Source organism: Rhincodon typus, chromosome 8 (assembly GCF_021869965.1).
Source record: "Rhincodon typus isolate 14 chromosome 8, sRhiTyp1.1, whole genome shotgun sequence".
Lineage (NCBI taxonomy): Eukaryota > Metazoa > Chordata > Chondrichthyes > Orectolobiformes > Rhincodontidae > Rhincodon > Rhincodon typus.
The window spans coordinates 64,754,701-64,778,392 of record NC_063339.1 but is presented as its reverse complement, the minus strand read 5'-3'; the positions used below and the strand labels follow the sequence as shown (position 1 = coordinate 64,778,392).

At 38.9% G+C, this 23,692-nt stretch overlaps 1 protein-coding gene across 1 annotated transcript in view; it reads left to right on the top strand.

Moving 5' to 3' along the window:
- gphnb (gephyrin b) overlaps window positions 1-23,692 on the top strand; it is a 68,331-nt gene that overhangs the window by 5,539 nt on the left and 39,100 nt on the right. The window contains exons 5-7 of the mRNA XM_048599641.1: window positions 10,604-10,757; window positions 12,425-12,546; window positions 19,624-19,711. Coding sequence (XP_048455598.1) covers window positions 10,604-10,757; window positions 12,425-12,546; window positions 19,624-19,711 — 364 coding nt within the window. The remainder of the gene's footprint in view (window positions 1-10,603; window positions 10,758-12,424; window positions 12,547-19,623; window positions 19,712-23,692) is intronic.

Genomic DNA, 23,692 nt, shown 5'->3' with positions numbered 1-23,692 from the left:
AAGTGTAAACATCTTTGTAATGTTGAAAACATCGCAATTAGTTAAGACACAGCAAGTTCCCACAACCGCAAGGTGACTGTGGTAGTGTTGATTGAGGAATAAATATTATCCAAGGGAACTATAAGAAAGCATTAATTCAGAAGTACTCTGAATTTATGGATAGATCAAATTTTCTGTCTTTGCATTATTCCTGGAAATTTTACAAGTCTAGGACATCAAACAGAGACACAATGGCTTAGTGATATTATCACTAACTTTTAATCCAGAAGCCTAAGTAATGTCCTGTATTCACATCTCACCATGGCAGATGCTGAAATTTGAATTCAATAAAAATCTGGAATTAATAGTCTCTTGATGTTCATGAAACCATTACTGATTGTCTGTCTGAAAAACCCATCTAACTCACAAACACTTTAGGGAAGGAATCTGTCGTCCTTACCTGGTATGGCCTACATGTGACTCCAGACCCGCAGCAATGTGATTGACTCTTAACTTGCCCACTGGGCAATTCAGGATGGCAATAAGCCAGTGACCCCACTTCCTGCAAATGATTTTTTTAAAAAAGTGGCCTGAATGAGTCTTGTACTTAATGCATCCAGAGTAGTAGTCGTAGGTGACTATCAGTGGGAAGGTGGAAGATGTAGCCAAGAATGTTAATGTAGGCTAGAATGACATCAAGGGGTCTGCTTTTTGTGACACAACTGTGCCTTCTGGCTCACAGAGTACTTTTTAGGCCATGTTTGCTGCTGTTCCTCTTCACGTCAGTGCATAATTTAAGCTGTAAATTTCTTGCAATATTCATGCACATAGCCGTTAGGCATATCCCATTCAGTCCCCAGAATACACAAGTCAAAAATTAAATTCAACAAACAAACAGTGGGTGCGAGAGGAATTATCAGCATAAGTATTTTGGGATTTGGACTTTTATCAGAGACTTGCATAGCATGCTGTTCTGTTCACTCAACATTCTAATATCAGTAATGCATTTTAGTTAATAAGATAACCAAAAATTAGCTGCATAATAAATGAAGTTTGATGATCAAATGAACTCAAAAGAAGCATTCTAATTTTTCTCAATTCTCTAAAGTAATGTTTGTGATGCACCAAAGGTGTCTTTTGCTGTAATTTCTACCAGATATACTAAATGGAGTTGTAGTGCAGATCTCTTGATTGATGTTCTTGGCAGTTGAGGTTAAGCACATCGGACATGATTATTCTCTACTCAATAACTGACCTCTTGAAAATTAAGCCTTTTAATTATAGTAGTAGTTTATAGAACAGAGATGGCTTGGGTTCCTTGTTATGAAATGTAAATAGGATGTCAGTCATCTGCTGGATTAGTGGCTTGACCTAATTGTAATGCAGAGGCTATACAATGCAAGCAGAAAACTTTATATGAATCTGGATTGCACATAAATCAATGCTTGATCAGCTTAGAGTTCAAAGAGAACTTGAGAATGGGCGAGTGGCGCGATTTCAACCAAACAAGATGCCTGTGTTTTTCTCTGAGTGTGTGATTGGTTAAAATATAGTATATTTGCCTGCTTACAAAATCTTCATGGGAGAGGCATTCAATCCTCACACCTGCTTCTTTGTTGTGGACTCAATGGGCCAAATGGCGTGTTTCCACACTGTAGAGATTCTATGATTCTATGGATTGGGAGGCTGATGCTTCCAGCTTCCTGAAAGAAGACATCCTGCTAAGACTGTCAATGTCACCACTAGCCTTAATATCCTAACCTCTCATGCCTTCCAGTTTTCTGCAGTAGATATTTGCAAAAACTTGCAAACTGATGCCTATAACTACATCCCATTGGCGACCCATGCCATGTTTTTCAGAGCCAGGTATTATGTGCACTTTGCAATTGATGGCACCAGTCAGAATGAGCAGGCTTTATATCTCTGACTGGCCTCCCACTGGTCTAGGGAGTCATGAACTGCACATGATGGGACAATCAAAGAAACCCCAAATCACCCTGAATGCTTCATCAATCACAAAACCTTCCACTCCATCATTGTACAGTTTGAAAACATAATGTATGTTTGCGGAGCTGCCGTGACACTTTCTTTCTCAACCAGTCCACCACCCCTGAGCTTTTGGATCTCAATGGTAGGTAGGTTTTTGAGAAGCAAGTGATGTGAAAAATTATTGGGGGGAATGTGGAGTCAGCACATCAGCATGATTTTATTCATGTGTGGCACAGGCTCAAGGGGGTGAGTGGCCTACTCCTGCTGCTAGTTCAGTGTTCAAAGCAGAGTTAATGGCTGGCACCTTGGAGTTGAGGGCATAAGATGATGACCAGAAACAAGACAATCAAATCCATCTGACCATGAGAGCTATCATTAAGCAGGCAATCGAAATGCTGAAGATGTGATTTAGGTACCTTGACAGATCAAAGGATATCCTTGTACATGCAACAGCTGAATTATCAAGAGTGATAGTAAAAGGCTACACTTGGAAAGGGATGTGGACACATGTATGGTCAGTTGGTATGGGAGTGATATGCTGAAATTGGCTTGGGAAGGCAGAGTGAGAGGTTTGAGTCAAATATCATAAGGGGAGGCAATAGCCTAATAGTATTATTGCTAGACTATTAATCCGGGTTTGATTCTTGCCATGGTAGATGGTGAAATTTGAATTCAATTGAAAAAACTGGAGTTGAGAGTTGATTGTCAAGAAAAGCCCATCTAGTTCAGTTATGTCCTTCAGTGTCATCTCACAAGGTCTGTCCTGTATGTGATTCCAAACCCACAGCGATGCAGTTGACTCTTAACCCACAACTAGACAGTTAAGGATGGGCAATAAATGCTGGCCTAGCCCACAAGCTGAATGAATAAATAAAGTATGTACATGAGTGAGGTATTTTACTCAATGCTCCTGAGCTCATGGGTCACTGCACTGCTGCTGCTAACTTCCTCTGTAACTTGCAGCCACTGGAAGGGCCAGGAAAGTGGACGTGAGAAACATCAAATCAGCCATGATCCTAATGAATGGCAGAGCACCTCTATGGAGCTATTCCTATTACTTTAAAACTCATTGTCTTATTGCATTCTTGTTCTCTAAGCCTGGCTTCTTCCTCCCATCAGCAGGGAAGGGATTCTCCCTCTGGCCCTTAACAGTTTCTAGAGAAGTACCAGCTAATTAAGGCACGACCTTAAAGGTTGGGACTCCACTAGTGCAGTTTCTTTCGAAGTTCATTTATCTGGACAATCCTGCAATATTCATCTTGACAGACACCCTTTAAATATTACCACTGACATGGAGACATGTGGTTATTATCACAGCTGCTTGTTCCAATTTGTTATGCTACCCAGAAGTCAAATTCTAAAGCAATGCCTGGCTGAAAAAGCCACTGACAAATGCAGCGCTGTAGCTTTCTAGCTTCCCAAAACATTATTGGACATCCTGACTGCCAGTGCCTTACAAAGTTAAAATTGCCCCTTGATGCTAATGATGTAAATTCTCTTAATCATTCTAGAGACTAAAATTTTGAAGGAAGAGAAAACTGACTTCCCATAAAACTGTTGAAAATTATACCCTGATTGCATTTGTGGAAAGTTACAATTTTTTTCACTCATCTTGGATTTGTTTAATGTGCTCAATATCTTGCACTTGGCAGACTATATCTCTTATTCTTTTAGCTTTTGGTGCAAGTTGGCATTCATTATTTAATAAATCAGTCGGATCCATTAGTGTCACATTTAGAATAGATCAGACATGCTGATTTGTAGCAAGGCTTTGAGATTAATTGCATTCCCAGCTGATGAGTCACTAAATACAGATCATGAAGCAGCCATAACAGTTTTAGAAAGGAAGACTTGCATTTAAATTTTGCAGTTCACAACTACTGGATGTCTCAAAACATCTCACAGACAATTATTTAGTTTTTGACGTTTTGTAAAGCAGGAGATGTAGCATCTCAATTGAGCTCAAATTGCAATGGGATAATCACCAGCTCATCTCTTCGTTTTGGTGTTGATTAAGAGGCCAGGGCACGAGCAATAATTTCTCTGCGCTATTCAGATTAATGTCATATGTACTCTCCTCAAACTTGCTTCCTCGGATTGAGTGTTTGTGTTGTATAAAAGGAACTTTGAAATTGGTTTTGTATGTTGAAATCCAGTTGCTGTCATAAATCATTATTAGCCAACATTACAAGCTTGCAGCATCAATATTAACAGCATCATTATTCCTGTTTGAGTAAATTTATCAGTTAAAAAAGACATATGTGATTTTTAAATTAAGGATTTCAGTTTGCTCTGCGAAAATTCTTCTTTGCATCCCTGCATGAAATTGGCGATCATTCAGCTGGAACCAAATCAGGAGAACAGTAAAGATCAACAATGGTGGAAGTGGCTATAGCAAGACAATTGGAGAAAATGTCCTTTAAAGTGAAACAATGTTTTTGCACTCTGAAATACTTCCCAATATTCTTGAAATCTTATTTTAACAATGTCTAATAAACAAAATGGATGTCATAAATACGTTTCCTAGAATTTTACTTACAATTAGCATCCACCCAGAATAAATTTGCGCTGTTAACATTGTAAGGTGCATCTGGCATTGGGAAAATGCAAGAGTCCATTATTAATGAAGAATGGCAGGATATTTAGACAGGTTTTGTGAAAGGAAAATCATGCTTGACAAATTTGCTAGAGTTGTTTTAAGTATATAACATGATGAGTTGAAAACGGGTAGCTAGGTTTCAGCTCAAGATAGAAGATAGATGGTAATGTATTAGCATGGATTGAGGATCTGCATTAATGGGTCTGTTTCAGGTTGAAAAGATGTTATTAGCGTAGTTCCACAAGATGTAGTCCTACACTCAACTATGTATCATCTACTTTGATGGCTTGAAGGAAGATTAAAAGTGTAATGTATCCCATTTTGCAAATAATACAAAAATACATGAGGTGAGGACATAAGGAATCTGCTAGGGGATTTAGATGGGTTGAGCCTGTGGGTAAAAACTTGGCAGGTGGACTTTACACAGGAAAGTGTGAGGTCATGCACTTAGGTAGGAATAAGCAAAAGACAAACTGTTACTTAATAGGAAACAGCCTCCAAAAAATTTCAACACAGAAGGATCTGAGTGTTTTTATGCTTGAAACAGAAAAAGCTACCGTTCAAGTGTGGCAAGTATTTAAGAAGGCAAATGGAAGGTTTGCTTTTATTGTTAGAGGATTCGAGTTTAAAAATAAGGAATTGCAATTGTAAGGGCTGCAGGTGAGGTCACACCTGGAATACTGTGTACAGTTTTACCTAATTAGCGGGTAGAAAAGCATCACATTTCTCTTGGCAGCACAGGTTTAAAGCTGGGCAAAACCAAAGCACCACTATAGATGGCATGATATAATTTCAAGTCAGTTTGCATTATGAATATGGATATTTTTCATTGTTTTTATTTATTCATGGGATGTGAGCATTGCTGGCTGGTCAAGCATTTATTGCCCATGCCTAGTTGCCCTTGAGAAGATAGCAGTGAATTGTCTTGTATGAACAACTGTGGTGCACTTGAATTGGGTATATTCACAGTGGGACCATCTGAGTTAGGAACAGGAGTACGCAATTCATACCCTCAAGCCTGTGCCACCATTCAGTAAGATCATAGCTGGTCTGATTGTACCTTATCGATGTTTTCATGTGCCCCAAGTAACTTTTCAACCCCTTGCCTGAAAAGAATCTGTCCACCTCTGCCTTAAAAAATAGTCATCAACTTTGTTTCTATTTCCATCACAAATAATCAGTCACCTCCGAGGAAAAAAAAGTGCTTCATCTCCATTTTAATTGGTGACCCCTGATTTTTAAACAGTGACCCTCCCCCTCCAATTCTAGATCCTCCCATAAGAGGAAACATCCTCTCCACATCCTCCCAGTCAAGACTCTTCAGGATTTTACATGTCCCACCGCTTACCTTTCCAAATTCTACCAGATATACATTTAGCCTGTACAACTCTCTGTTTGCTTTGTTCTGGATTGGTGTTGAACTTCTTGAGTGTTATTGGAGTTGCATCCATCCAGATAAGTGGACAGTGATCCATAGCAAGCCTAAAATGCCTTGTGATGGTGGACAGACACCAGGACATAGGAAGTGAGTTGCCCAACACAGAATTCCTCGCCCCCTGAACTGTTCCTGTAGTGATAGTATGTATATGGCTAGTCCTCTTCAGTTTCTGGTCGGTGGTAATCCACAAAGTCCTCATAGTATGTGTTTAACAATCAGTACCGTTAAACAACTAGGGGTGATGGTCAGATTCTCTCCTGTTGGAGTTGGTCATTGTCTGGCACTTGTGTGTTGCAAAAGTCACTTGTTACTTATCAGCCCAGGTCTGGACGTTGTTTAGCTCTTGCTGCATATTTTCAATGATTGCTTCAATATCTGGGGAGTCACGAATGGTGCTGAATGTTACACAATCATCAACGAATATCCCTCCATTAAAGAAGCAGCTGAAGATGGTTGTATCGAGGACACTGCTCTGAGGAATTCATGCAGTGATGTCCTTGAGCTGAGATGACTGACCTCCAACAGACACAAAACCATCTTCCTTTCTGCCAGGTATGACTCTAACTAGCAGAGAGTTTTCCCTCTCATTCCCATTGACTCTAATTTTGCGAGTATTCCTTGATGCCATACGATGCTGCCATGATGGCAAGGACAGTCATTCTCGCCTCACCTCTGGAGGTCAGTTTTGTTTGTCCATGTTTGGACAAAGGTTGTAATGAGGTCAAGTGCTGAGCGACCCTGCCAGTATCCAAAATGAGCATCAGTGAATGTCATTTCTGAACAAGTGCTCCCCTTCCGGTCACTTTGCTGGTTATGAGAGTAGACTAACGGACAGATAATTGTACAGGTTTATTTGCTATGCCTTTTTGTGTACAATTCATATCTGAACATTTTCCCACATTGCTAGGTAAATGCCAGTGTTATGACTACTGGAAGCATGGCTAGTGCTGTGGCTAATTCAAAGGCACAGTATTACTGCCAGAATGTTATTAGGGCCCATAGCCTTGGCAGTATCCAGTGTATTCAAATACTTCTTGAAATAATGTTGAATGAATTGAATTGGGTGAAGACTGGTACCTGTGATGCCAGGTTTGGAGGAGGTAGGGATGGATCTTCTACTCCGCACTTCTGGCTGAAAATGGATGCAAATGCTTCAGCCTTGTCTTTTGCACTGATCTTGTGGGGGTCCCCCATTATTGTGGATGAGGATATTTGTGGATGCTCCTCCTCCAATGAGTTGTTTAATTGTCTGCCAACATTGGAAACTGGATGTAGCAGGAACTGCAGAGCTTTGATTTAATGTATTTGTTGCAATCTGCTTCTGCTGTTTGGCATGCAAGTGGTCCTGTGTTGTAGCTTCACCATATTGACACTTCATATTTAGTCAAGCTAGCTGCTGTTCTTGGCAAGCTGTCCTGTACTCTTCATTGATCAATGGGTAATCTGCAGGCTTGATGGTAATGGTAGAGTGGGGCTAAGTATGGCCATGATCATGGTTGAATACAGTTCTGTTGCTGATGATGGCCTATCCTGCTTCATGGATATTCAGTTTTGAATTGCTAGATCTGTTTGAAGTCAATCCCATTCAGCATGGTGTAGTTCCACCTTAGTTTTTTTTTGCTTCAATTTATTATTGTGACATACCAAGATACAGTGAAAAATAGTGTATTGTGTGACAAATCATCCCTTAGCTAAGTATATCAGGGTAATAAAACAGAATGCAGAATATAGTGTCATAGCTACCAAGAAGGTACAGAGAAAGATCAACTCTAATATATGAGAGGTCCATTCATAAATCTGGTAACAGCAGGGAAGAAGCTGTTCTTAAATCTGTTGGAACATGTTTTCAAACTTTTGTATCTTCTGCCTGATGGAATAGCGTATAACTGGGGTGGGAGGGGTCTTTGATTATGTTGGCTGCTTTCCCAAGGCAGTGGGAAGTGTAGAAGAGATAGTAGGAACTGCCGATGCTGGAGAATCTGAGACAACAAGGTGTAGAGCTGGATGAACACAACAGGCCAAGCAGCATCAGAGGAGTAGGAAGGCTGACGTTTCAGGTCTAGACCCTTCTGAAGGCTGCTTTTTGTGATGGACTGGGCTGCATTCACAAATCTGTAATTTCTTGCGGCCTTGGGCAGAGTAGACACCATACCAAGCTGTGATGCATCCAGATAGGATGCTTTCTATGGTGCATCTAAAGAATTGGTAAGAGTCATTGTGGCCATGTCAAATTTCCTTAGCCTTCTGAAGATATAAAGGCATTGGTATGCTTTCTTGACTGTAGCTTTGATGTGAACAGACCAGGATGGATCGTTTGTTATATTTACTCCCAGGAACTTGAAGCTTTCGAGCACCTCCACCTCAGCACCGTTAATACAGAGGGGCGTATCCCCCACTCTGTTTCCTGAAGTTGATGACAAGTTCCTTTATTTTGCTGACATTGAGGGAGAGATTGTTGTCTTTACACCATGCCACTAAGCACTCTGTCTCCTTCCTGTATTCTGTATCATCATTGTTTGAGGTCCGACCCACTACGGTGGTGTCATCGACAAACTTGCAATTGGAGTTAGAGCTGAATTTGGCCACACGGCTGTGAGTGTATAAGAGCTGAGTACGCAGCCTTGCGGGGCACCAGTATTGAGGATTATTGCGGAGGAGGTGTTGTCACCTATCCTTACTGATTGCGGTCTATGGGTCTTAACATGATAGAGAGTATCTTCAATACAAAGGTGCAACTTCTTCTAAACCAGTACTGTGCGCTTGTCAGTTCTATCAAAACTGTCGTGGATAAATGCATGTTCATCGGGTAAATTGGTGAGGTCAGGTAGGTTTTGCCTTCTTGGTTATCTCACCACCTGCTGCTGACACAGGCTAATAATTACATCCTTTACAACTCAACCAGCTTCGTAACTACTGATGCTACCAAGCCACTCTTGGCGATGGACTTGAAGTACCCCAATCAGAGCACATTGGGTGCCCTTACTACCCTCAGTGCTTCCTCCAAATGGTATTCAACATGGAGGAGTACTGTTTCAGCAGCCAGTGAGGGGTGGTAGATAGTATCCAGGAGGAGGTCGATCTAATGCCATAAGAGTTGACAAGTCATTTCAGAGGGCATCCACATAGCTGGGGTTCTGGAATCACACGTAAGCCTAAAAGATATTCATGAACCAGGTAAGTTTTTGCAGTAACCACTAATGGTCAAATGGTCATTATTAGGCCGGCTTTTAATTCCATATTTTATTGAATTCAAATTTCACCATCTCCCATTGGGGGATTGGAACCAGAGGTTTAGCCGAGGCCTCTAGATTACTGGTCCAGTGACCTTACCACTGTACCACCGTACCACCGCCTTCCCTGTATCATGCCACTGCCTCCCATGAGCTTTGATACATGAACATCTCTACTAGTTTTTAATGTCTATTCATGTAATTTAAAAAGGTTTCAAAACATTTCACAGGGTGCATCACCTTCTGGATGCAATGACAAATTGAGGAGGGCAAACTCATTTAGACAAATGTAGGTATTTCTTCCAGGCAATCCTGACTTAAAGCATTTGAATCACCACCTTATTGAAGGTTAATTCTGAAAGCATTCATAAATGTGATGGCAGCAATTCAGAAATGTTGAGATTAGCCAGGGCATTTCATAGGCAACAACTGCCACAATCTGTTGTTGAAAGGAAAGCGGATGATTTTACAAATGAAAGAAGCAAGTATGAATTTAACTGTGTGCCCTGCGCTGTTATTGTCGTGCGTTTGAATCACACCCTTGTTATATGTTATATGAAAAACATTCATGATCATATGGAGTGGGCATATATTAAGAAAATCAAGAATGTTTCAACATTAGCTCCAATCTCCAATCTAGGATTTATTTTACTGGGTTTAATTGTGCTGGTTTAAATGTAGTTTTCTCAAATTTTGTAAGCAATTAGCAGTTTTTGATCCAAAGCTACTTATGCACATCATGATGCACTATGCTTACCTATGAAGTGCATCAAAATCCCTTATACTTTCAATAATAATGTCTTATGAAAAGTGGGGGTGTTTTATTACACTGTCCGTATATACACAGTTAACTCGCATTCACATGACCACACCCACTAAATGTGATGGGGATTGTGCATCTAGAGTTTTGTATTTTAAAGGCAACTTGCCCTTACCAGTGAATTAAGCAAAGTTTGAAATTTTATGTATTGGTTTATGATCAAAGGGTTGTGAGGTATTTTTTGTCAAAATGTTCCACGTTGACTGGCTACTTTGTATTGATGTTTAGTAAACACAATCAACTGTTTTCTTCTTGACCGTGACCAATAGCTATTCCTTCAACGTGTATGGTTCCTGCTTAGGTTTGAAGGTTTAGCCATGATATATTTTATCTTCCATTTAGTCACCCATCTACTTATTAATAAGATGCGATATTACTCAATGAGAGAGTAACAGTCTTCCGCTTGACTGAAACTCAGAACTTTTGAATAACTGATGACGATAATTGGTTGAATTCTTTGATGTGCTTCCAGCAGTAATTCAGATTGGTATCTATCTTATTTATTCAGAATCACTACTGACATTTGATTTTTTCCTGCTTTTTCTTAGACCAATAGGCCATGATATAAAAAGAGGAGAATGCGTTTTGGCTAAAGGTACCCACATGGGGCCTTCTGAAATTGGCCTTCTAGCAACTGTTGGAGTAACTGAAGTTGAAGTTCACAAGTTTCCTGTGGTTGCTGTGATGTCTACAGGAAATGAAGTAAGTGTATGGGTGGGAAGGATAGACTAATTGATTGTATGTATGTGTTTTTAAGTACAGAACACAAGAATCTTTTTTAACTAAAAGTGATCAGTTAAATCTTAGACTGCATAATGAGATAAAGCAAAATATGGCAGATGCTGGAGATCTGAAATAGATACAGAAAGTGCTGGGATAAACACAGGTCCAGTCGCATTTGTTTTTTGAGGCAAATAGGGTTATTATTTTGAAACAAATATATCTCTTCCCACGACTGCATAATGAGGCTTGGCTGACATCCAATAGACGTTTGAAACAGCTGAGCCTGGTAAAAACGTTGCTTGATTGACGGCTTCAGCTCTCTGATCAATGCTGTGAATTGCACAATGTTTATTTACACAAGACAAGGAGGTTTCAAGAGCTTGGAGCTTCTGCTGTTGATACCTTAAAGGGCCAAGATGATCTTCTTTTGGTGTAAGGAGTTTTTCTAAGTGTGAAGTTATGAACGAATGATTTTGAAAGCTTCTTTTTAAATCACTTCCTATTGTTACTAAAGTTTCACTGATTCTGTACAGAGTATATAGAGGTCTTATGGGCCTGGATGTATCATATATTGATATGAAGCATTCAAGAAGTGAATGAAGGAGCATGTATATGGAGTTAGTGAAGGAGCATTACTTTGCATGTCAGTCATTTAGCTCAGTTGGCTGGTTGGATGCTTGTGATACAGAGTGACACCAACAACATGAGTTCATTTCTTGAGCCAGCTCAGGTTACCATGAAGGCCCTGCCTTCCCAACCTCGCCCCTTACCTGAGGCACATTGACCCTCAAATTAAATCACAACCAGTCCTAATGAAGGGTCCCAACCTGAAAAGTCGACTCTCCTTCTCCTCTGATGCAGCCTGACCTGCTGTGTTCCCCCAGCTCCACACTGTATTGACTCAATCATCTCATTCTAATGAGAGAGCAGCCCTATGGTACTCTGGTACTACGGCAAGTTTCCCTTTTACTTGGCATGAAAGGTATAAGCAGCAATGAGAAGTGGGTGGGGGGACGGCATAGCTTGGTTTGACCTCATGGATGAGGATTTTTGAACTCAGCTTTTGAAAGGTTCCCTTATCCAGATAATGGCTCATGACACCTCTGAGGGGCCATGAACCAAGAATCCTTTAAAAGCTGGACCGACTCCACGAACATTGCAGAAGACCAGGCCTTGTTTAGAGAGTTACCAAATAAAAATTTAATTTGACGAGACTTCAATTACGTAATTCTGCAATGTAAGGATTCCAGATTAACATCTGTTGAAACGGTAAGTTTGCCCTTTAGTTAAGTTCAGTACCAGAAGGCAATACAATGCAAGAGTATCAATGTACCTCAAATGACCCACTTTTATTTCTATATCACTGTAGCTGCACAATCCGGCATGTAAATCAATCTTGTACACTCATTTAAACTTCATTGAAATTTTACTAATTTTTCCAGACACACAATGGCAGGCGGAGGGTATGTGGAGAAGAAAGTAATATTCTTTTGTCATATATTGGCACATACCCACCAAGCATATTGGTTCTATCAAGGAATCAGTTCATCAAGTTGTAGAATTCTCTGTTCTTTGTAGCTTAGCAAACCACAACCATGAATCGAGTACTGGATTGATATTTTAATCTCTGTGGTTTGCTCCTACAGCTCCTGAATCCTGAGGACGAACTAACACCAGGAAAGATTCGGGACAGCAATCGTTCGACCCTTCTCGCAACAATTCAGGAACATGGTTACCCAACTATCAACCTGGGAATTGTTGGAGATAAGTAAGTGCTGTTATTTATTGTGCTTCTTTTGAAAACTAGATGTTCATGTTAATCATGTGCTTTTTCCATTAAAATTCCTGGTTTTAGAGATGCTCAAGGTCAGACATTAGCCTTTCTCATTTTAGTTGCTGTGTCTGTTTTTAACAAAACTTCAGCTTCCCCAGAGCTGCTGTGACAGTTCAGACCATTACTGCTAAGTTTCAGTACATGTAAACATGCACATTCCTTCAGCCAAACACTTTAAGTGACCTTTCTAGTCATTAGGCCATTACCAGATTTCATATGTTTTCTCCTCAATTTATTTAATTTAAGCTCATTTCAGCTAACCCAGCAATTTTGAGGTTAATACCTATAAATGTTACTTGCCACTTGTCAGCCCAAGCCTGAACATTTTATCCAGTTTATGCTGCACAGGGACACACAGTCTGCTTCACAAATTGAAGATCAGGAGTTGAGTGACCCTGGGCAGAACCCCAAACTGGGCATCCCTAAGCAGGTCATTCTTGAGCAATTCCTGCTTGATAGCACTGTCAACGACCGCTTCTGTCATATTGCTGATCATCAAGAGTAGGCTGTTGGGAGATTAATTGGCCAGGCTGGATTTGTACTGCTTCTTGTGTGCAGGACATACCTGGGCAGTTTTCCACATTAACATCCTCGCTACCAAAACCAGAAGTTCTACATAAAAATATAAATTAACCTTAGAATTTAGTATTTTGTGTGTTAGGAAGTGTAAAAGATGATTAGTTATTTTTTAACGTTATACATTGTTATTAATAGGGTTGACCTCTTGAATATTAAAAACCAAGAATCCTGCAGATGCTGTAAATCAGAAACAAAAACAGAAATTGCTGGAAAAGCTCAGCAGGTCTGGTAGCATCTGTGGAGAGAAATCAGAGTTAACGTTTTGGGTCAGGTTCTGAGGAAGGGTCACTCAACCCGAAACATTAACTCTGATTTCTCTCCACAGATGCTGCCAGACCTGCTGAGTTTTTCCAGCAATTTCTGTTTTTGTGTCAGTTGTGATGACCTCTTGCTTCCTCTTTACTTGACTCCACTTGAAAGTTTCCCTTCGTGTTTCATCACAACATCTTTAATACACTCCAAAGCAGTGTTTGATCACAACATGCTCTGACATAGATTCTACCATTTGGTATGCAGTTCAACAGGAATCAAGCACTCTAAAGTTGTGCTGTAGTCCTCACAAGTACTTGTATTTCCAAAGTTAAATTGTCTGTTAGCCTTTAAAGAATATTTGTGCTCAACAGACGTGATCAAATTTGGTTAATAAATGCTGAAAGATACATCAAACATAATACCAAAGCTAAGGTTTTCTCACTTTCCATACTTCCAGAACCTTCAAAAGTGAATTGCATGTCTTAAGCACTTGGACTCCTACATATAATTGTAAACTTACTGCTGTTGCATATGTTAGTGCTATGCTTTAGCTTGTTTTTCTCTTCAATTCAAATGATTGATTGTTTTGTGTATCTGCAGCTTAAAGCTACACTATACCATTTAAGTAGTTCAGCAAGACTTGTTCTTATCTGACTGCTTCTTAGTTTAAATAACAAATGCAGTTGAGATTTCTAAAATCTCTAGACTTTGCCAAGTATGTTGAAAATGGGGTCTGCCTTTGCCAACATTACCACACACGTCTTTCAGTCTTGAGACTCAGTATGAATAACGTAAGAGAACATAAAAAGAAGTGATTTTTGGCTTACTGTGCTGAAATGATGCTTGCATTGATCTCAGGGATAAATAACTTTCTCTGAAATTTATGGGGATATGTGACAAGTGGAGGAAAAACTGTCATCAAGATCAGGTAGAGTATTTTCAGTCATTATTATCCCTGGGCTGGAATTTGAATGTAGAATTCCAACCATTAAATTAAACAGGCGATACATTGACAGCGCACTTTTCCATCCTAAAATCTCAGTGAATCACCAGTTTTGAAATTGTCTCTTGCTTCAGCCAACTTGATCTGGGATTTTAAAAAAACACAAAAATGTTCCAACAATAAAAAGTATTGTTTTTTTTTTCTGTCAATTGTTACATTAATTACGATTGTGCTTTTGCTTCAAGGTAATTCAGGGACATGACAGTTTTTGTTTCTTTTGAATTAATACTCATAACCAGGAAAAGATTGAACAGGTTGAGCTATAATTTCACTATAATTCAGTGAACATTGCATGCTGTGCCATACATCATTTGTTTGCTACTGTTGCTCCTTCAATTCAAAATAATTAATTTATGCGTTTTATTTCTGGAAATTCTACTCTCCGGAGCTACAAAATTAATCTCTCACAAAATGCAAAATGAACAAATATATAAAGTTTGCCTTTTAAATAATTTGCTGCTTTTATAAATCAGAAACATAAATCAAGTCGCTGAAAGTTCATTGGGGAGAAAGTAATAAAATGATCTGTCAATATCTGTGCTGTGAAACACCAGCACAGACCTATAGGGCTGATTACCCTTTTTCTGCACTGTAAAAGTTCACTTAATTTAAAGCCTTAATTTTACCTCTTTGTGTTTTGAGAAATCTTAATTTCCCAAATGTTTCCTCACTCAGGAAGTGAGTCTTCTCTCAGTCCTAAAGAATCATCATCTAACATGGTCTGTCTGTCTGCATCATTTGTTTCTTGTTTTTATCAAGCTTATCAGTTATAGACTCTGCTTCTCTGAACTTCACTGTCTTTTTATTCCTAAATTTCAAGTATTCTATCCTATGTACTTTTCTTCTTCCCTGCATTTTCACTGAAGCTACCAAGGCTCATTGCATCAGCCATTTTTCCACAGCCTTAAACTCCTTTCATTCCTACAATCATATGCCTCTAAAACCTAAGCTTGTCTTTATTTGACTACTGCTATGTGGATTATTTTGTCATCTTTCACTCTTTCCAACCTAAAAAGAGCCCTGCATTTTAATCATTAGTTTAGCCTATCTACTAAGTCCCTTATAAAGTTTGTGCTTGTGAAGTGCAGGAACCTGTGCAGTTTTAAGGTGTGGATTATTTTCTGAAGTTCATAATTGCCAAATTTTAGGTCAGGTTGTGCCATTGAGCCAATGCCTTCTAATCTTTACCTTTGAGCTGCTCAGCAGGCATTTGTTTTAATACCAGCAATCAGCCCTCGGTCTTGAATTCTTACTATCTTACTACCACTGGGTGGTCTCTCTCCTAAGTTTCACCCATTTTTCTCATTGATTATTTCCTGCCTCTGGCTGTTAGCTAGTTGATGGCATCTCTTCTGGCTTTTGCAGGTGGCTCTACATGGTGAATTGTCTGCCAGTGACTTTCTTCTTCTCGAGTTAACTGCCCAAAGTCAGGTCTGACCCACAAAGCACAATCTCTACCGCAGCTCGAATAAGTGGCAGATCATGCATACACCCTAGCCAAACAGGGATTGTATTCTGTACTGTTGGCAATAATCTAATCCACACCAGCTATCCAGGAATTGAACTAATCAACTTTCTCCAAATTCTCCAAGTCGTTGTGCATGGCGCATAGTCTTGAGCTATGGGTGGTGATGGTGGAGACCTGTTGACTTTACATAGCTTTCAATGTAACCTATCAATTTTGAAACAAGTTCTTAATCGATCATCTCTACATTTACAATAATAGGCAGAGTGAAACAAAACATTATTTAAAACTTCACTTATTTTATGCGGTCAAGTTTTGTTAATTCTTAGTCCCTAATGAAGCTAACAAAAGGTCAAGTTGATCAGCTTTTTTTATTCCCCTTTTGCTGTTTTGCACTGCATTATTTGGATGTACGGCACATACATGGGGTTTCGTGAGAAGCCGGGGATGAAATGGAAAGCAAAGGGACAAGTTCCTTCGACTCACCCCGCCATACTTTAACTCTGTTCTCCACACACTCCCCCTCGTATCTTCTCAATTCCACTAAATGTCTCCAAACTTCTTCTTGCCTCCTCTTATCTTTCCTCCCTCTCCCTTTTTGTGAACACATCATTTGTTCTTGAACCCCAATGCACAACACTGCAGGACTCTGAAGAAACAGAGGTTGGGGATACCACCATGTCGCCTTGCATTGCAATACCCAAAAGATGGGTCATGGAAAGTGTATAAATCTTTATTTAAAAATATTTCTAATGCAATAGCAATTATATACAGGAGGATCTCAGAGATTTAAAAGAAATAAAACTATTAAAATGTCTTTATTTTCTTTCTGTTTCTTATGTATCTCTCCCTCTTAATTCATTTTATTTGCCATTCTATTCTACTTTATGTTCCTTAGTTGACTTTGAATCCCCTCTTTTAACTTACATTTCCTGGTTCAGACTCAGCTGCTGATTGGTTAAGGAGAGACTCTCTCTCAGTTGTTTGGCCTGCTCTTATAAGTCTTAGATGCCTCAAGTGGGCACTGTGCTTTTTTGATAGTTGACTGGCTCTCTAAGGGCTCAGTCAGCGGGCTGGTGTAAGTGTAACAAACCTCATTTATTACTGACATTACACACGTCCCTTGTGTTTTCAGTTTGCAGTCTGCAGCAGAAAATTGGCATACTTGGATAATATTTAACATTAAACTTTGCTCAATTAAACTTGGAGTGAGAGATTGGGCTTTGTGATTTATTTTAAACTCAGCTATCTCAAATACAAAGCTTATAAAGTACTGTGGAAATTGCCAGTCTAAGCAATAAAGTGCAAACTGTGATATAGGTTTAATTTAACAATAAATATTTCGCATGTATAGGTTTAAAGAAGCCAGTTATTCAAAATTAGATACAGTGTCATTAGTCGCACACTATACTCTGATTATTTGTACGGTACACTCCATCAGAACGTTCAGTTTAACAGTACTGATATGATAAAATCTGTGTTGCCTGTCTTGTCCTGGAGTAGTGTGTCCTCTTTAAGGTCCAGGACTCTTTCTGTTATGGAAGAATAGAAGCTGTTTCCACATTTGCCATTGATATGGTTTCAGCTAACTATAAGAAGCTTAAAATAACAGCATTCCATGAGCTGCATGTAGGAAAGTCACCAGTTGTAAACTGTGAAATTTTGCAGTTGGCAAAACAGATTGGTTTCAATCAAGCTGTTCCACCAACTGCCAGTCTAATTGGTTGTTCAGTGCAAGGTGACTGTGTTGATCTGCAGTGAGTATTAGCAACCTGCACAGCTTGAACCGTTTCACAAGTTCCTTCACTGTATGCTGGGGTGGTGATCAAAAAATTAGAAAACCATCTCTTAATCTACAAGTTCTCATCTCAATGGGAATACACTTTGTAGAGTATCTGGGTTTGAATAAACAGTTTTCCTAATAGCAAAGCACACTCTGGATCTTGTTGGGCGTGCATCTTTGGTGGTTAACGTTGAGTGCTGTATGTATTCTCATGAATCTCATCACAATACTTGTAGTGCATACATATTTTAGCTTTACTGGCTTTCTCTCTACTCACGGTCCAAGACTTCTTACGTCTTCATGATAAACAGGGAACAGATTTTATTTGAAAGATGACACATTTATGTTTTAGTTATTGCTTAAGCAGACTAAGTAGTTCAATAAAGAAATAATTGTCTATTCCTCCCCTTTACTACTAATCAGTACCTACCATCAAAATACTTTGCATGGTATCACTGTTGGTTGTAAATCTGAATCTTTTCACTAATATATCTCAGTAAATTAATTTGATTTGTTTCAGATTATACAATGTTTTTAATCGGACAATGAATCAATATCCCATGAAAATTTATTATTTTTGTGGCAGATTTTACTTTGTTCACCATGAGGCAATCCTACACAAGCAAATATATTCAGATGAATTGTGTGGGGAGCATGATTTGAATTCAAAATTTATTTTGAAAATGTAAAGATGTCAAAAACCAGATTTCTATGCTTTGAAAAAAGCCAAAATCAAGTTATTCAGATGACAAAATTGAAGCCGTTCAATCATTCCCATTATCCATTATTTTTGTTTTCTTCTGTAATGCCATCTGAAAGTTGGAGTGGAAAGTTGAAGAAAAGTTGTGTGTATATGAAAACATCTTATAGTTCTTGTGTATTCACACCCTGTTCTAAATTGCAAACAGTAGCAGATGCAGAATAAACTCACATTTCACCAGGTGGCAGTAGATTCCAGTTCAGTAACTCTTGAGACAGTCTTTGTATTTTGCAACATTAGTAGTGAGATAAGAACATTAAACGTTTACATTTAACTGTATTTTCCAGTAAAACCAGTTCATGCCAATACATGATCATATTGTCATTGTTCACACTTAACTTGTAATAATTGTTTATGTTTGATTTTGATCTCACCACGAAACAAAGAACTTATGGAGTAATGCATAGATGTCAGCATAATTTTTAAGCAAGTTCTGTACTAGCATTATTAACACACCAAGTCACTAACAAACCTCGTCCCCGTATCCATAGATTGTGTAATGAAATACTTGTGTACTGTATTACATTACCAATAAGAAAATTAAAGATTCAGTGCTTTTCAGATTTCATTTGACCCAAATAAGTCTTAAACCTCACTAATATAAAAAAATCTTTTTTAAGAAAATATTTAAATTATATTCAAAATAAAATTGAAGAATCTTTTTTTTGTAAAAAGGTACCTCTTTTCCTCATCCACTTGGCAGCCTCAGCTGCTGTTTCTCTGATAGTTATCTTAAAAGCAGTCAATTTAAGTATGGGCAAATTAATCTAATCAACAAGTAGTCTTAATAATTGAACCTCAAATTGCTAAATACTTGAGGAGGTTATTTGCAACAGAGCGTGAAGAGAAACAAATGCTGGTAACATACCAGGACAGGGGGAGTGGGGAGTTTCAGGTGGAAGAACTGAGTTCCTAGTCAAGCAGTGTGGGGAAATTTTGTATCTCTGGTTGCGGCAGGTTTGGTGATAGAGCCAAGATCATAGGAAGTGTTATTGCTGGACCCAAAATGGGTGGCATTAGTTTTGTCAGTGTTAGCCAGGAAGAAATTATGACTGATCCAATGTACTTTTCTATCCGATACAATGGAGATGCAGGCTTTGCTGTCCTCAGCAATACTCAACTCTTGTTTCTCATTTATTTAAAAAACAATATCTTTCTTTGATTTGCAGCCCTGATGACCTGCTGAATGCTCTCAATGAAGGGATAAGTCGTGCTGATATCATCATTACTTCAGGGGGTGTATCCATGGGAGAAAAGGTAACTGCATTGAAATGCAACTATATATTTAGTAAAACGTTGTGTAAGTTTAAAGTTCTGTGAATTGAATTGGGTATTTGTGAAATAATCAGTGTATGGAGGAATAATTTTGATTTGTTTTAAAACAGTCGAAGTGGGATGCTCCTAGCTTTAATTAGACTGTAGCATGTCCCTTGAAGGATGAAGGAGAGAAGGTTAAAATACCAGGAAATATGAATTCAAACAAAGAGTGGAAGAGAAGTTTAAATGAAAGGAGAAACAAATGAAAGTAATATTAAAAATTTCAATCGTAGGATATGGACATTACTGACAAAGCTAGCATTTGTTGACCATTCCTAATTGCCTTTATGAAGGTGGTGGTGAGGCACATTCATGAACTAATGCAGTCCATGTTACAGAACATGCTAAACACAGTAATGCTGTATGGGAGGGATTCCCGGATTTAAGCCACTGTGGCTTGAAAAAAAAACCATTGTGATAAGAGTTGTGTTAAAAGCTCAATAGAAAAAGCTATTAGATTGGATTCTTAGATTAAATAATAACAATCAAACGGGGTGGCATGGTGGCTCAGTGGTTAGCACCGCTGCCTCACAGCGCCAGGGACCCGGATTCGATTCCACCCTCTGGCAACTGTCTGTGTGGAGTGTGCACATTCTTCCCATGTCTGTGTGGGTTTCCTCTGGGTGCTCCAGTTTCCTCCCACAATCCAAAGATGTGCAGGCCATGCTAAATTGCCCATAGTGTACAGGGATGTGTAGATTAGGAGGAAGTGTTGGTGTAGACTTGTGGGGCTGAAGGACCTGTTTCCACACTGTAGGGATTCTATGATATCTATGATAAAATTTGTCGATATTGCCTTCCAAATTTACACATTTGTTTTCGTGAACTGTTGTATGGCACAAGTACTGCCTGTTGTCAACATACTAGGTTGAACAGAGAGAATTTGCACTTCACATCTTCAAGTTGCCCTGAGTTCTCACCAAGACAATGTAGAGAATCACAGTCATCAATTTTCTCACAGCAAAGTCTCATAGGCAACAATAAGGGTAAAGAACTAAATAGTTTATTTCAGTGATATTGGTTGAGGGATAAATGTTTGTGATTACACCAAGAGAATCACCTTCTCCTGAAACAGTGCTAGAAATCTGTTTTCTGAATCAAACAATAGTTGTTTATATCCTCAGTCCAGGGACATGAGGATATTTTACTGGCTGACCTTGAGTGCACTATTGAGGGAGTGCTGCATTATTGAAAACGACATTGTAGGATGAAGTGGACATAAAATAACTTTTGATGTTATTCAAGGGCATTCGGAATTCTTATAGTGTCCTCAACCAACAACACAAGTTTAGATTGTCTGATAATGTATTTTTAATTGCAGTTTGTGAACCCCTGATATGCACAACTTGATTTCTGCATTTCACACTATGGCTCTGTGGTGCAGGGAGAACATTTTAGACATATGTCAAGTGAACAGCATTGTCCTGAATGGTACCAAGTGTCTTGATTGTTCTTGGAGTGCACTAATTGAGACAAGTGGAGAGTATTGCATAACACAGCAGTCTTATACCTTAGAGGTGGTGGACCAGTAACGGAGAAGAAGCAGGAGGAGAGTTTCCCACCACAGTATTTGACATGCTGTTTATATTGCTGGTCCAGTTGAGTTTTTGGTCAATGATGATCCCCAAAATGTTGCTGATTGGGGATTCAATGATGGTAATATCATTAAATATCTGTGGAGATGGTTATAATCTTGTTGGAACTAATCATTATTAGATCCATAGAATAGAATCCCTGTAGTGTGGGAACAGGCCATTCGGCCCAACAAGGTAACACCGACTCTCTGAAGAACATCCAACCAGACTTCATTCTCTACCCTATTCCTCCCCATTTCCAATGGCTAATCCACCTAATCTACACATCCCTGGACACTATGAGCAATTTAACCTGTCCATTTCACTTAACCTGCACAAATTTGGACTATGGGAGGAACCCAGAACACCCGATGGAAACCCACAACATTAGTACTATGAATGTTACTTTCCAGTTGTGAATATCCAGCTCTTGCTGCATATGGGCACAGACAGCTTCGTTGTCTGAGCATTTTCAAGTGGGACTGAACACTACATTCATCAATGAACGTCTCCACTTCTAACTTTATGAAGGAAAGAAAGTCATTAATGAAGCAGCTGAAGTTGAACTACCTAGGATATAACCCTGAGGAACTCCTGCTCTGTTGTCTTCAACTGAACTGATAGGCTTCTAACACCATAACTCCATTGTGCTATGTATAACTGCAGCCAATGGAGACTTTTCTTCTTGATTCCCATCAACTTCAGTTTTATGAAGACTCCTTTGTTTGACACTTGGATCAAACAATGCCTTGTGAAGGATATTCACTCACACTTCATCTCCTCTCTGGAATTCAATGTTTACCCCAAAAGTGTAATGAAGTTTAGAGGCACATGTTTTGCTAGAACCCGTAAGATGCTTCAGTGAGTATGTGAGTATGTAAATGAGTAAGTGCAGTTTGATAGCATTGTCATTGACATCTTCCATTACTTCTGTGATGATTGAGGGTAGCCTGATAGGGCATTAATTGGGAACATTGGTTTTGTCCTGCTTTTCACGGACAGGACGTACCTGGGCAATTTTCCATTTTGTCAGGTAGATGTAGTCGTTGTACAACTCCATTAAAGACATGGCAAGTTCTGGAGCATCAGCCATCAAAACTAAAGCCAAAAGTTATCAGGATGCATAGGTCTTTGCTGTATCCAGTGTGCTCAACTGTTTTTAATATCAAAGTTCGAATCAAGTTGGTTTGACTGAATTCTATAATACAGGGAACCTCAAAAGCTGGGCAATGTGGATAATCTACTTGGCCTCTCCATAAAAATGATTGTGAATGTTTCAGCCTTGTCTTGCTTACAAATACACAAGATTCCCTTATTGTTGAGAGTGAGAATGTTCGTGAAACTTCCTCCTTCCTTTAGTTAGTGAAGTCTCCATGACTGTTCATGACCATATGGCAGGGCTGCAAGGTATGATCTGATGTGTGTTGCATGTTTGCTTCTCTCCGTCAATAACACACTACTTCCTCTATTTCTTATTACTGTCGAACTATGTTGTATCTTCTCAAGCAGGGGGTTTGTCATTGTTCCACTTACCACCTCAGGAAGCCATTGAATGCAGAACCCAACTAGAACTCACATTATAAGCTCTCCCCATACTAGAGAAGTGTAGTATTATAAGTGACGTAACTGCTTTAACAAGGATTTTTTTGGCTTTGTGGATGAAAATAGTTATTTCAGATGCAAATGCGTCGAGTCAGAATAACTTTCATTTTGCAATGGTTTAAAGTACATTTGTTTTTCTTGAATTATTGTCAAATTCAGTACAAATACCTTTCCAAATGTTATTACCTAACCAACTGATCCATGGGTGGTATTCAAAAATAGTGAGTTCTTGATCAGCTTTGAAGAATACAACATGACTGAATGTAATGCATTCCCTTTGCCTTTTATAACATATAGCTGTCTTTTCACATCCATCAACTCTTATGTCGGAGAGCATGGAGATAAACCATGCTAAAACATTACTCTTCCTTTTAGCCATACCGGTCAGCGCATCATTAGGACAATGAACATTTGTGTCACATTTCTTTATTGAGAAGCACTGTTTGTGTATTGTTCCTGCCTCGGGTTTAAGTAGATCAAGACAGTTGTCTGAAATTATCAGCACCTTCTCATATATTGACACTATAAAATTTATGAGACGTATTGTCATTATTGAGTGGGAAAGGTTATTTATCTCCATACACTGGCTTATTTTTCTTCAGTATAAACGTTTTGGAAAATGTTCTTTCCTTTATAAATTAATCTTTCCCAGCCCAGAAGACAATACGCTACTTTCTCTATTTCCTGTTATTGTCGACCTATGTTGTATCTTCTCAAACAGAGGGTTTGTCATTGTTCCACTTAC